This window comes from Sander lucioperca, chromosome 21 (assembly GCF_008315115.2).
Source record: "Sander lucioperca isolate FBNREF2018 chromosome 21, SLUC_FBN_1.2, whole genome shotgun sequence".
NCBI lineage: Eukaryota > Metazoa > Chordata > Actinopteri > Perciformes > Percidae > Sander > Sander lucioperca.
In genome coordinates this window covers 16823635-16839157 of record NC_050193.1, presented here as the reverse complement: position 1 = coordinate 16839157, position 15523 = coordinate 16823635, and the positions used below count along the sequence as shown (strand labels likewise).

Sequence of the window (15523 nt, the reverse complement as noted above, 5' to 3'; positions counted from 1 at the left end):
CGTAACTGGCTTAAGGAGCTCCTTATTTTATTATTGGGCTACATGCTATATCCCTAATTGACCAATTTTCAGCTGCTTCGGGTTTAACACTTAACAAATCTAAATGTGAAATTTTATGTCTGTATCAGACTGAAGAGGATAAAATGTTTAATATACCTGTTAAGAAATGTGTAAAATATTTAGGTATTCATATCTGCAAGGACCACAAGGAACGTCAACAACTTAATTTTTCGTCTAAACTGAAGAAACACAATACTGAATTTATGGCTTCAAAGAGACATTTCTATTTTAGGAAGGATTCTTTTGACTAAAGCAGAAGGGATTTCAAGATGTGTCTACCCTGCCCTCTCTCTCAATGTCCATGATTCAACATGTAAAGACATGAATTCCATATTTACGAATTTTGTATGGAAAAACAGACACCATCATTTAAAAAAAGCGGTGCTCTCTGGTTGTAAGGATGAAGGTGGATTTGAACTTCTGGACTTTTTGGACTTGAATTACACCTTTAAGGTGAAATGGCTGAAGGAATGTTTGAGAGCACCCAGAGTCTTTATGGTATTTTATCCCCAATAACATTTTTAATAGTGTAGGAGGTCTTAAATTTGTATTGAAATGTAACTACAATATTACAAGATTGCCGTTAAAACTATCCCTATCCCAATTTTATCAACAAGCTCTTTTGGCCTGGAAGCTGTGTCATTCTCACAACTTTTCTCCACACAAGTCTATCTTATGGAATAATGAATGCATCACTAGGGGGAACAAGTCACTCTATTTGCAAAAATGGATCAATAGAGATATTATCTTTGTAAAAGATCTTTTTGATTGTAATGGTCAATTACTTAATTACGAATCTTTTCTCAGAGAGAAAGCATTCCCAATAACGTTCAAGGAATATAATTCAGTTTTCAAATCTATACCTAATGGCATATTAGAATTAATGAAAAGTTATAAAAAACAAAATGAAGTTACTGGATTTAATTTTACTCTTTATATAAACGGTATGGATATTATGAGCAGCACTTGTACTAATAAGCACATTAGAAAATGCTTTCTAAATTTAAAGAAAATAACACCTCGTGGGAAATTTTACTGGAATTCTCATTTTACTGATGTTAACTGGCGTAGGGCATGGCTTGTTCCCTTTAGATGTTGTATCACAAACAAAGTTAGGGAATTACATTTGAAAATATTGCATAATATATACCCTACAAACCTATTTGTCTCGAAATTCATGCCTGTTGATAATTATTGTAGTTTTTGTAAAACAGAACGAGAGTTGTTAACCCATCTTTTTTATGGTTGTTCATTTTGTATTGCATTTTGGAAAAGCTTTGAAGATTGTATGGTATCTAAAACAAAACATACAATCACACTTGAAAGGAAACATATTATTACTTATTTTTAATGTAAAGATAGAAAGTTATGTAATATTGTAAATCTCTTTATTTTATTAGGTAAGTTCCATATTCATAAGGCAACATTTTCCAGATCAACACCGTGCTTCAAACTATTCCAGGTTGAATTTGACATGTACTTTGAGTCTCTTAAGTTGGATCCAATAAGAAAGCTATATTAATATCTGATGTCTACTCTAATTTATTTGTTTAAATACTCCTGCTGTCTACACTATTGATTTTTGGAAGTCTGTCCTCTTTGTACTTTTATTTCCTTTTGTTTAATTTATTATTCTCATTTTTACTTCGATATTATAATTTGTATATATTTTTGTATTTTATTTGTATATACATTGCAACGACTGAACTTTTGTAATCTACGTTTTGAAATAAAGTTAAAAAAAAAAAAAAATAATAATTATTGGGCTACATTTTTTAAATACGGTCTATTTTTTTTTAATTTTTCACATTTTTTTCCACTTTTTCCACATCTCCTTATTTTTAGTCATCTGTTTTTTTTAACGTTATGTGAAATCTATTATCTCTGACTTTGTACCCTTTACATTCTTAATAAAGTTAATAAAAAAATAGAAAATATGATTGGGTTAAATAAAAATGAATAAAAAACGACTACATTTACCGTAATCAAGTAAATATAAATATTTTATGATTAAAATAGATTTTTATCATTATTATTATTATGATTATTATTATTATTATTATTATTATTATTATTATTGTTAGTATACCATAAACATATTGATATAATAAAAAGCAGTTATTGTCCCTTAGTCCTTCTCTAAACTCTCTTGATGTCTTTTAAAATGGTTCTACATGACTTCTATGTGCCAGTAACATCCTGAACACATATATTTCATATTCATCTAATCTTGTTCTCATGTACAAACTAGGCCTGAAAAGTAACAAACATGTACTTGAGTACTTTACCTAAAGGGAAACACCTCCTAAATTAAGAATTCCAACATGTTATTTCCGTGGCCTTAACCTGGGTGAACCCTGACAAAATTTGAGATTTGCACTGCAAGTCCAATTTCACTCTCAGTTACAACTGAGAAGGGTCTGGTTTCAACCAGGTTACCATAGCCTAGGAAATATTCAATATTTGTGACATAAGCTACTCACTTTCAAAGCCAGAAACCAGAGAATTAAGTCTCAATCTTGTAGTACTGAGACTAGTATTAAAGTCTGGGGCTGCTCCATGGAAAATGAACGGGTGGTCACTTTTGTACCCTACTATCTGTTCCCTTGTGTCATTTACAACCCTATGTTATTTTGAAAATATTCTCTACCTGAAATACATCACACTACTTAAAAATACACTTTGTCCTGGAAAAAAAAGCCAATAATCTATTTCAAAAGCCTTGAAATTACTTTATCATCAATAACATATATGCCTGAAATGATTCTTGTTTTAACCCTTCTTAAATAAGGTTTAAAATATGGCTACCTGCGTTCCTGTAAAACTAAGATTTGTGGATGTGTGTTTCAATTAATTTAAATTGATTCATCTTGTGAATATATTACATAATCACAGTCCAACTGATACTATAGATGCCTGACCCTACAGTTAAGAAAACTGAAGAAGTGTCTATGCATAATCAACCTGGAGTCAACAAAAAAGCTAAAGCACGGCTTAACCATAGACTGTAAACATGAACAGTCTATGGACCATGGTCTTAACACTCTACCACGCACCATTTAGTGATAAGAACATCATTTCCCACAAGCCCCTGGTAAGAGTCAGGTTGCTTTAGCTGCTGACTGGACGCTGCAGCCCAATAATCTGTTGGTCCTTCCCCCATCTCAGCCAATAGAGACTCTGTTGCTATCACCGCTTATATTTTTAGCAAATTGTTCAGCACCGTAGGAAACTACAAATATCCCTCCGCCAATTAAACTAGAGCCCGTTAGGTAAACATGGAGCAAAAATGTCCTCATTTTCTGTTTTTTGGCGTCGCTAATTTTCGAGGAAGACAATGAAGAGTGAGTGAAGAGTTATCTTTTTTTTTAATTGTTTTTTTTTCTAAATCAATCTGCTGGTTAAAATGAATATAGCCTAACTACTGTGCGTAGAGATGGCATCAACGATCTGCTGACAGGAGAAAATATGCATAAATACCGTTATATGGGAAAATAAAGCAGCATCTACTATAATATTATGAAGAAAGTAGTCCCTGCCGTCACGGGCATGTAGGCGAGTCACAGTGTATAAATACGCCGGGTTGTCAAACAGTAAAGTTTCTCTGGACCCTCCATACAATCTGTCAGCTGAAGACAAACTGGAAAAACCCTTCGGCCATTGGAGAACTGGGGCAGCAATTAAATAAATCAACAACACTAAGGTTAAAAATACCTAGTGGTCAGCATCTAAACCAACGACTCGACAGGTCCGCCTTGAAATCCCCGACAACACAAGGGGAATAAAACAGAAACGCAGGAGTACAAGTCACGCTAAGACGTCAGTGACAATAGGTAAGTAATTGAATGTCAGCCGGTGCATGAAATAGGCTAAATGTATCTAAATATGCATACAGGCATGTGCATTGTCAACAGCATGTTGCTGTGTGTTGGTGTTTGGCTTAGCTTGCCAAAATGCGCTGACTATAATGAATGACTGTACTGGTTCAGCCTTTGAATGCTCAGCTTTTGTTTTTGTCTTCGCCCGTTATATTTTAGCTGAAGTGACCCTCTCAAAGTCTGCTTAGCTGTTTATTTTCGTCTTTATGTGTTTGACGGGATTGGTTAGTGCTGAGAAGGGATTCTCCTCTTCATTGCTCTAAGCACATATCGGTCGATAGGATGTTCACCACTCAATTAGCCTTTAGAATTTAATTTCATTTAACGTTACGGCGAGAATCTATAATGTGGGGGATACTTCACTTGCATGTCAGCCAAACCAGTGTCCTTTCTGCTCCAGTGCCTTTTGACTGACATATGGCAGTAATCCCCAGGTAGACCCTGCTTCTTATCTATAGCTTGTCATCACATATGCAAACCTGGATGGCATTTCTCCAATCTCACCCTCACCTTGCATATTTAACTCCATTATTTGGCATCTGCAACATATTCCCAACTCAAAGACGTCTATACATATTAATTAGTTCTTTTGGGAGAAAACTACAAGTGAGGGGCATTCAGCAAAAGGAACGGTGTGTCTTATTCTTGCTGCTGTAACACAGAAATGCCCCAATTTGAGATCAATAGATCTATCTATATCTATCTATCTATCTATCTATCTATCTATCTATAATCACAATAATGTCCTATTGCATTGAGGTTGTATGTGCGTGGTGACCCCTTAGTTCAGGCAGGCCTCTATATTTTGCTCTTAACCCTCAGTTATAATATTTCTAAAGGGGCTTTTGCCTTCATATATGTATTGTGTATATATTGCACATTAGCTTGTGCTACTTGCAAGCTCACTGTAGCTCTGGTGCTTAAAAGCTAAAACCTGGCATGTAGTGGATGCTCTGCAGCACGCAGTGTCACACTGATAATGAGTCCATGTAAACAAAAATAGCACTATAGATCCTGCTGTTGTTGCTCTGACCCGCAACAACAGGCCTGGTAAAAATGAATCCAGCCCCTTTTTTTTAAGCTGTGTGACAAATCTGCAGGTGAAGACTACAAATATGAACACAGAGAGGGGTTTTATAACCATGAAAGATTTGGATGTTTTTATTCAAATTGCAAGCTGTGGGTTATGATTTAGACCATTTATTATTTAGAAATCTGCACATATTAACTGAGCCATTCCTCCAATGTCATTGAATGACATTGGATCTTGAGTATCTTGCTGTTGCCTTTTTATAATGAGAGGTATAAAATGCAGTATAGATAGATAGATGGGATGCTGTAGGTAGCTTAGCTGTGTGTGCACTCAAGGCTTTTAGTGATGATGGCTGTTGCAGGTGATGGACCGGTGGATTCTGCTGTTCTCAAAAATCCTTTTCTACAGTCACTTCAACTCATTTTTAACTCTGGTAGAGGAGAGGAATTTGCACCATAGATGATGCAAAAAGGGCCGTATTTATAGCCCATTCAAACCCCCCCCCACCCCCCCATCTTATTCCTCAATGTCACCTTTTTCCTGCGATAGGGGAAATGTAAATCTCGTCTTGAACTTACACTCCCAGAGCCCTGCGTTCCAGCCTGTGCAGCTTTATCTGTAATAACATTAGAATTGTCTTTAATCGGAGGCGTCTTTCTAATCTTAGCTGCTGAATCCCCATCTGGCAGGGAAGTGAATGTGAGTGAATTGTTTGTGTGTGTATGCGTATGGGGGGAGGGGAGGGGGTGATTGCACGCCACGCACTGCATGGTGGGAAATGGTGTTCTGTGAAGTCAACTAACTGTCCTTCCATTTTACACCTCTTCCTTTTGTGAACCTTGTGGTCTGTTTTTTCTTATTCTTTTTGCATGTAATCTCAACTTCAGTTTGACTCCGCACGGTGATGAACGGACTCAGCGTGACTCTGATAAACATTAAGCAGGAGGCACTCCATGGGATCGGGTTCAGATTATAAAGGATTTATGAAGCCCACAACACAGCATCTGTTACATCCATCAGTAGATCTTACAGTCGATGAAACCAAAATATAAAACATGTACCAGTGCTGTCTGTTGCTGAATAAGAATAGTGGTGGTTGGAAGTTCATTTGCTCACCTCTTAACAACCATATACATTCTGTAGTGTCAGTGAAACTGATATTTTCCCCTCATCATGCATAACAAATATTCTTTATTTTTGCTATGCTGTATTATAGAAATATATAATTTGATTCCAAAAGGCATTATGGTGAGCCTTTCACACTTTCCCCTAAAAGCTCTTTAAATCTCACTCTGATGAAGGCTCTGTGCCGAAACACATAAGCATATTTTTGTGTGTGATGTGAGCCAAATAAACAAGTGTAATGTGAGTATTTTGTCCTCCTCAACTTGGAAATTTGAGATGTGCTACCTTTTCACCTTTTTTTTTTTTTTTTTTTTTGTAACTATGCTCATTGGATTTTGTGTCGAGCACTTTGCTGAGAATCCCATTGTTGAAGCACAACCTCCTTTTCCAATACTATATTGAATCTATCTTTGATGGCTTCAAAGGCGTTTCACAACAAAATGTCGAGTTTAAAAAATAAAAAAAAGTGAATCATTGTTTCAATGCCCTCACAGGTCTGTAAATGTCTCAATTCATAGCGTATTAAGCAGTGACACTTCCACTGGACTCATACATGCAGGGGTGTATATTTCTTGCTTACATTAGAGCAGTGACCTATATGGAGGCTGGAGTGTGCCACTCAAATAATTATGTAAATCAATAAAGTGTTCACGTTCACCAGGATCTCACAAGTATAGCTGCAAAGATTATTCGATTAAATTAATCAACAACTATTTTGAAATTTGATTCGTCGGTCTGAGTCATTCTTTTAATGAAAAAAGTCAAAATTCTCTGATTCCAGCTTCTTAAATGTGAATATCTTCTAGTTTCTTCACTCCTCTGTGACAGTAAGCTGAATATCTTTGAGTTCTGGACAAAACGAGACATTTGAGGACCTGATCTTGGGCTTTGGGAAACACTGATCGGCATTTTTCCCAATTTTCTGACATTTTATAGACCAAACAACTAATCGATTAATCACGAAAATAATCGACAAATTAATCAATGAAAATAATCATTACTTTCAGCCCTACTCACAAGTTTCTGTTAGTTTATTGTGACCAACAGTGCATTTTTAATTAGCAGCATTATTCTTACTGTGATGTGGTTTGTGTGTGGAGGATTTTAGTTATATTTTAGTGGTGTTGGTGTCCAGACAAAAAAACTAACTAATATTATTTGCTTAAATGATTAGCTATAATTAATTACTGAAAGTCTGATTGTTCTCGTGGCACATTCCAGCCCCATACAACTGAGGTTTTCTATATCCATAAAATATAGCTGTGATTAATTGTCCACAGCTGGATAACCGTGTCCCTCTCCCTCTTTGTTTTTGATCCATCTCCCTTGATCACCCCTTAAATCTTCCTCTGGTTCTTTCCAGGTAAAATAACCGCTTTCTTCTGTTTTTTTTCTTCACAGTTGGGACCTGAAAACATTGTTACACATTTGTTGACGAAAAAAAGACAGCCTGCAACCTGCTGCCCCAGCCTTCAAGGTGCCTTTACCATGGTGACACTAAAGGAATCGTACACTTTACAATAAGCCAGAGGAAAAAACTCCTTGTCACAGTTGCATTGCCTCACTTTCAGCATCATCTGGATCCCTTTCCTCCCACGACGGCGCTAACCTGGTGCAGCCATGCATCTAGAAGTGAAGGTCGCCCTCAACTTCATCGTGTCCTACCTGTACAACAAGCTGCCTCGGCGTCGAGCTGACCTGTTCGGCGAGGAGCTGGAGAGGATACTGATGTCTCGTTTTGAGGGTCACTGGTACCCTGAAGCCCCTCTCAGGGGCTCTGCCTTCCGCTGCATTCACCTGGGCGCACCGAGGGACCCCGTGGTGGAGTTGGCTGCCAAGAGAAGCGGACTGGACACCGAGGAAGTGCGTGCGAATGTTCCTGCAGAGCTCAGTGTGTGGATTGACCCTTACGAGGTATCCTACCAGATTGGAGAGAAGGGGGCAGTGAAGGTTCTCTACCTGGAGGACCCTCTCGGCCTCGACGGCGAGAGGGCCGAGGGGGTGATCAGAGAGGGTAAAGGAGATGCAGAGGCGGAGGAGGCCAAGAGTCTGGGCTTTAACCCAGACGCTCAGGTGTTTGTGCCAATTGGAAGCCAGGCGTCTCCTGCCCTCATGCCGTCACTCTCCAGCTCTCCCACACCTCTGTCTGGCCAGCCCTGCCCCGGCCTCTTCAGCTACCCCAGCTCCAGCACGCCCACCGACCCTGCTGCCCACTCCTCAAACACCTCTACCCCTTCTCCTCCCAGCGGCGGGCTGCCCTACCTCTCCGCCCAGCAGCAGCCCTCTGCTCTTGCCACTGCCCGTCCTCAACCCATCACCTTCACCACCGCCAGCTTCGCCGCCACTAAATTCGGCTCGACCAAGATGAAGAAGTGCAGTGTGGCCGGTTCGGCAGCTGGCCCCGGAGCGGTCATACCTCCTGCCCAGAGGATGCTCACCCGCTCTCCTACCACCATCTCGGCGCCGGAGCTGCTCAAGCACAAGCCCCTATCTCTGTCCTTGCACTCCCTTGGAGGTCCCATCGCCAGCCAGCTCTCTCCCAACGCCAAAGAGTTTGTCTACCCAGGATCCCCAGGCCCCCTTTACTTTGATGCTGACACCCAGCCCATGCAGCCTCACGCCAGCCCATTCCAACCCCCCCACGCTGTCAACACCCATCCGTCCTTTGACCCCTTCTCCAGCCCTCCCCCTGCCCAGAGTGTGGGAATCATTGGCAGCAACGGAGGAATCTCCTACATGGAGAAGCCGCCGTTTGTCGAGGGTTTAGGAAGCTACAACCTGCAATATCCTAGCCAGTCCTTCCAGCCTGTTGTGCTGGCCAACTAAGCCTTCATTTGTAACGAAAATAATTGTTGTAGGAGGAGGTGGGTTTGGACAATGATGCTCCAGATATTTTCAGTTTTTCTAACAAAAATTGTTCTAATACAAGTTAAGAATTAGTTTTACTACAAAGATTTAAAATACCACGTCCACTGAATAATTCATGTGTTTTGTTCCTCTGTCCCCAACCCCAACCCCAACCCCAGCCTGCCCTTTTGTCCGTTGCTGTTACTCATCACGTTCTGTGTGTTGGCTTTGATGACAGGAGTGGGTGGGTGGGGGGTGAGTTCCTTTCTACCTTGAGTTGTTGCCAATCTCTTTGTATATTATTTTGCATTGAATGTTAATGTGAGGGACTTTCTTTTTTTCTTTTTTTTTTTTTTTTTCTTTCTTGACTTGTAGTTTAATGGACCCGGCTCTAGTACAGCTCCATTTTTGCACTGCAGTGTCATGCTGTGAAAAAGGACCTCGCCAAGTCCTGCAGGGAACAACGGCTGTGGAAAGCTCAGCACTTTGCTCTGCAATCTGCTCTGCCCTACTTGCTACAAATACAGAGAGGGAAACTCTGCTGTGTGTGTGTGTGTGTGTGTGTGTGTGTGTGTGTGTGTGTGTGTGTGTGTGTGTGTGTGTGTGTAGTCCTGTTCTGTATTGTTGTGGTGCCGCGTGATGGAGAGACCCACTGTTTGTACGGTGGGCCCCGTTACCCCTTGAAACGCACTCGTACGCGGGCACAATTTGACTCTGTCACTGGGCGTATATTGGAAGCAGTTTATTGTCAGCTGGGATGTGTACATGACGTGGGTTTAAAATGAAGTGAGAGCAGCGGAGTGAGCAGAAAGGGAGCATCGGGGTGTTAAGGGAGTGATGTAGTAGAATGTATTGTATCTGTCAGGGGAAACTGCAGCTGGGAAGGTCAGGGAAATCTTGGTGAATGTGAAAAGCAAGTCAATCTTTTGCATTTTAAGACGATAACAATGCGCCAATACCTCAATTATACACACCGGGCTCTAAGTTATAGTACATGTATTTAAAAGGGCCGACGTGCACACACATTCGCACACGTGCACCCAATTCCAGTCAGCAGCGTGTGAAGGTGAAGAGGCGTAGGGGATGCAGCAGCAGGGATTGTGATATATGGCTTAGCGTGACTTTGACTATGAAGGAGAGGTTTTCCTCTGCACGGAGAGGAGAGAGGAATATGGGAGAAAAGGAAACGAGAGAGAGAGAGAGAGAGAGAGCGAAGCAGCTAGAGGGTTCTGTTGCCTCGGTGTCGTCCAGGCTGTATTGGCGTCGGGAGCGACACTTTAAAACCCAGAACACGTTTCTGGTGAGCTTAAATGGTATTGAAGCAAAAGGCTCGCACTATTCTCTCCCTCCTCTTGAAATTCTTCAGTGATCTCTTCTCCTCCTGGCTGTGTAACAAAGAAAACTCCCAGAATCCGACGGTTCAGGTCTCTTTTTACCCAGTTATGCAGACAAAGATACAAAGATGAATGTTCTTCAGTGGTCTGTGGCTCTTGTCACTTTATTGGATAGCTTGTCAGATCTCTGGAAGTCTGCTGCTTCTGACAAATGGTTTGTTTACCAGCCAGGTCCACGTGATTGTTGGTTTGTCACTACAGGGAAGGGTAACTCTCGGCTGTTTATTTGATCTGTCCAGCACTTTATTACTGGGCTCCTGAGGCTGTGTGTCGCCCACAGACACCAGCGCTACACCATTCCTTTGCCCTCTGTTTGGTAATGGCACCTTTTTATTCAGCTGTCATGAAAATGCTTTAGGGATATCTATTCAAACGCATCATGCTGGTGAGGAGATGCTGTCAGTCCAGTCCATTTATTTGAATGTTTTGTATAAGATGACCCGAGGACCCTTGACTTGTGCTCACGCTGGTTTTGCAATGTGACAGCTTGTCATACGCATGCAAGTTTTTATTTCTTTTCAAGGGAATGGAATGGGGTGGGGAGGCACACATCTCGGCAAACGTTATTGATTATTAAGGGAAAGATGCGTTTATAATTTTTTTTTGTTTTGTAATTTATTTTACAATATTTCTATATTTTTGTTTTTGCAGAATTATCACTTACATTTGTATAAGTAAGACATGACAAGTCCAGGAATATGTATATACAAAGTTCTTATGTTCAGATTATTGGTTTAGTTTCTTACATGCTGAGGTTATTTTTTCAGAAAATAACATGAATATATGCAAACTGAGACAAAAATAAAAAGATGTACAGAATAAAGTATTGAATGTGTATTGTACCTTGTACAGAATCTGTCGAAAAGAAAAGAAGGAAAAAAAAGACGGGTAAATGTATTCATTCTTCAAGTTGGATTTGAAGTTTAAGATGTGAATGTTTACAGTGGGTTTGTGTAGGAAAAGATGGCTGATATCACTTTCTTTGCTGTGCTCCCAGGGCAGTCTGACAACACTACTCCCATAGGCAGTACATTTAAACCAAAAATCTCCACATTTCACATTCATTCATCCATTTTCCTTTTTTAAATGTGAATTAATTGCATTTTGTGGTCACCCTGCCTGTTTGTTTCCCTTGAAAAATTGTCCACTAATATATTTTTTTCCCCATCTTTATTTAAACCTTTCACATCAACCCTAACATTCCTGTTTTCACCCGTGTGCTATTACAGTACGTAAGGCCAGATATAATCAGATTTAAATGAACAAAATGTCTTTTTAACCTCCCTTATATTATATATCCCATAAAATGTCACTTCCTTATTATTTGTAGTGGGTTCTCTTCTCCCCATCAGCCTGGTCCTGATACTATAGCCATATCCCAGACTGTCTTTGCTTACACAGATGCTCACCCTTCTCCAGTGCAATGTAATGCCATAATTTAAATTACCCTGAAGGATTCAAGGGGTTTCTACCTCTCTGCACCTGGGTGGGGGGGAAATCCAGTATATCTCCTCCATAGGAAGCGGTGTTAGGCAGGTTCGGGAGGATGAAGGAAATGAATGTGCTGTGAATGTTTGTTAGTCAACCCTGGTTGAGATGGCCTGCGGGAAATAAATGAGGAAACGGATTTTTTATTTTTTTTTGTCTTTAAGAGCCGTGGAGAGTTTTTTTTGTTGTTGCATGCATGTCTAAAACGACTCCTTTCATTTTTTTCTTTTCCATATTTGTCAGATTATTCAGAGCAAACGAGGTGTGTCGTTAAAGTTCCTCTACGTACAGATCGGGCTCTTGAGGTGAGAGATCCTCACATCTGAACGCTGGTTTGTGTTTTACACCCAAAAAGAAACCCATTACAGTAGATAGTGTTTTAAACACAGCAAATTAACTCCAAACGCAGGCTATTCTACAACCGGGGTTGAACATTAATGAAGAGGAAAAAAAACAAGAATTTTGTATTCTGATGTCCTTTTGCTTATACATCGATGTGTGCGTCTTATTTTGCACTTTGGGATATTTCATTGTCATAAAAGAAGTTTATTTTCTATGTCAAATTTAACATTTAAGAGTAAAATAAATATAATTAAAAGTTCAGATGATGTATAAATATAGTGCTTTCTTTCCTGCCTGTATTTTATTATTATTTTTTCCTATTTTGTATCTGATCTGTACACCCTGTAGATGTGTAATGAATCTTTCACTACTGAAATGCAATGACCTGTTTTCTGTGCTGCCCCTCGGGAATGGGGAGTTACTACTGCAGTTTCTTATTGTATCAGATTCTTTTTTAAGTTTGTAATAAAAAAAAAACAGATTGGCAAAAATAAGCATGGGAAATAAGCTGATTGTGTCATCCTCATTGTCTATGGGAATGCAGAGCTGTGTGACTGATGGGACAACATAATGCAGACATGTAGAATGGCATGAATTTTTTTTTTTCAGCTTGGTCACAGAAACAGTCGGCTCCCCTCTCACTTCTTAGTGTGTCAGTAATGCGTGTCAGTTGATGATGAACATGTTGCATATCAAACATTCTGAAAAGTAGATCCCCCAGAGAAGCCTCAAATTGAAATGCCAGAACTCTTCTTGCAGTAAACAAGTGATGTTTGATCAATAATTTAAAGCAAAGATGAAATTCTCAAATGGCGAGGAGCCAGATTGCTCACCACCTACTTCAGCTGGCCTTATCCCAGCAGATATTACTTTAAATTTCATCATCCAGCGCTCTTGTCTGTCTTGTGCTCTCGTGTGTCTGTCAAATGCAGCCAGCTGTGAGGTTGGCTCGCTCATATGAACACACTGCGCTGCGCTCTCTATAGTAACATGTAGTGGTGTGACATTAACATGCACGGCTGGGCTCCTCCTTGGCTCTCCTCCACGTCTCCATCGCCCACTCACTGCATCCCATCCCTCGGCTCACATGTTTTTAACTGCATCCCTGTTCTCCATCTTTCTCTGTCCATCCCCTTGCCATCTTGTTTGCACTCCCCCCCCACCCCTCTCTTATCCCATTCTCCTTCACCCCCTGCTCTCCCCTCCCTCTTTAGGCATCCTTTCCTCTCTCCACTACAGTACGTCCTTTCAACCACCTGATCCTTTCCTCTCCTTGTCTCTCCCTCCCATTTCCCAAAGCCCCTCCCTTGCTTCCCTTTATACACACACACACACACACACACACACACAGTCTTTGAAGCTGCTACTGTTACGCAACGCTGCTCCCCTGTGTGTCGATGTGATCATTACACAACATCTCCTACTCCTCTGGAATACTGATGAGCAGCAGCACTGAGGCAATGAAGGGACAATAGAAAACAAGGCGAAGGAAAACAATCACGATTATGCGTGCGTGTACACGTGCACATGTGTGATTGTGGATGTGAACGTGTTCATCAAGGATGAGGTGAAGGATGAGAAAGACGTCTCCATCCATCCACCAAACTGGGCTATTTTTAATCATCTATTGTTGTCTCTCAGCACCAGTGTGTCTCCTGTTAGAGCAGCTGCTTGACGACTAGGGTAAGGTCAAGTAAAGAGCCCACGTCATTAAATCCCAATTTATTTCAATTGCATGATACAAGATACAATTAGGACATGGTACTGCAGTTGCATGTACATGATTAGGACAATACAAAAACACCGAACAAAAACATATGTTTATATAAAAAGAGAAAATAAAGCAAAATGCAAAACTTTCAAATCAATAGACCTTTAAACATTTTTTCAGGCGTATTGTAGCTACTTTGAATTGCAAACAAGGACATTGTGTCACTGATGCGCAGCACCCAAAGCCAGTGCCAACAGTTCCAGGCCAGAAGCTGAAAACAACAGTGGTAGATGCTAGTTTGCACCACCTACAGGCAACGGAAACAATAGCACTTTGAAACTTGTGCCACCTGCAGGCAGAGTATTACAACTGCAGTTTTTTTTAATAGGCTTTTTTGTGTGACATTTTTTAACTTGCAACAGATTTTATGATTTTGTGGTTGGTAAAATGTCTCACTCTGGACAGGTCAGTCAACACTTTCATGCTCAATTTCCTAATGAAGTGCCTGACGAAGCTTCATGTCACACATTGAGGTTAATGTTACCGACGTCCGCTGTGAAACAATCATGTTTAATATTTTTTTTAACAGGCAAAATACTTGTTAAATAAAAAAATCTCGTGACTGATGGGAACAACAATCTTTGACATTGATCCAATAAGCAAGATCGCTGCAGTCGGCAGCGGCGAAACAAGCTACAATGTAAGTTAATAGGGCAATTGTCCAGCTTGTATTTAGGTTCATAAAAATGCTTGTTTTGCCGCTGACAGACTCAGATTAATATTCTAAGTGTCTGACAACATTATGGAAAGGATTACTAAGGAGGTCGACCTTTCTGTTAAAGAGTAAGATCCTTTTTTTGAATATAAAAACATCCGCGTAATTGCGTTCGCTAAACCCACCAGACTCCATGTAAATAAACAGTAATTTTAGCATCGTAAAAATACACTTCATTCAAAGTCGACAGAAACAAAAAACTATGAAAAGCCGTTTTTGGTCGTCTTTCCACTTTTCCAACCATCACAACTCTAGTTTTGTTTGAAATAAACACAGTTTACCGATTTACATGTGAAAATATGTTGGCTCTATACACGCTAAAAGTATTGCTTTTTTTAAAATGGAGTCTGGTGGGTTTAGCGCTAGCGACTTCAGAGCGGTTTCTGGTTAAACAGAAAGATCTCGGAGAGGTTTTAAAGGTCTATCTCTGAAGGGATCCTTTCCATAATGTTGTCAGACAAGAATATTAATCTGAGCCTGTCAGTGACAAAACGAGCACTTCTGTGAAGGTAAATACAAGCTGGACAACTGCCCTATTAACTAACATTGTAGCTTGTTTAGCCACAGCCAAGTGCAGCGATCTCACTTAATACTGGACCAATTCCAAGCTTGTCATTTCCATCAGCCACTTAGACACAAAAACATAGGAAAATAGGGTCCAGTTTGAATAAAAACAGTAGTTACCCTTTAAGTGCAGCAGCTGTTACTATCTTTGTCTGTAGGTGAAGACAGATGGCTGCAGATCTAAACCACTGCTGCTATTATCTTCTTTTCCAATTGGTGGCACAGGTTGGCATGTGATGAACTGGATCATCTACAGCCTGCTGAACAACAATGAGCAGGTTTGAGAGTTTGAGTTATAAGCCTGTT

General features: G+C 40.1%; 1 protein-coding gene across 1 annotated transcript; it reads left to right on the top strand.

Moving 5' to 3' along the window:
• Positions 1-3393: 3393 nt before the first annotated feature.
• On the top strand, positions 3394-12658 carry LOC116065422 (protein Tob2). The gene is made up of 3 exons (XM_035996405.1): positions 3394-3893; positions 7498-9502; positions 9553-12658. Exon 2 carries the CDS (start codon positions 7717-7719, stop codon positions 8920-8922), a length of 1206 nt encoding a protein of 401 aa, XP_035852298.1. The 5' UTR covers positions 3394-3893; positions 7498-7716; the 3' UTR covers positions 8923-9502; positions 9553-12658.
• Positions 12659-15523: the final 2865 nt, after the last annotated feature.

What these genes read in the sequence shown, in the direction of transcription:
- LOC116065422 (XM_035996405.1), top strand. Translation starts at nt 7,717, where the DNA reads ATGCATCTAGAAGTGAAGGTCGCCCTCAACTTCATCGTGTCCTACCTG.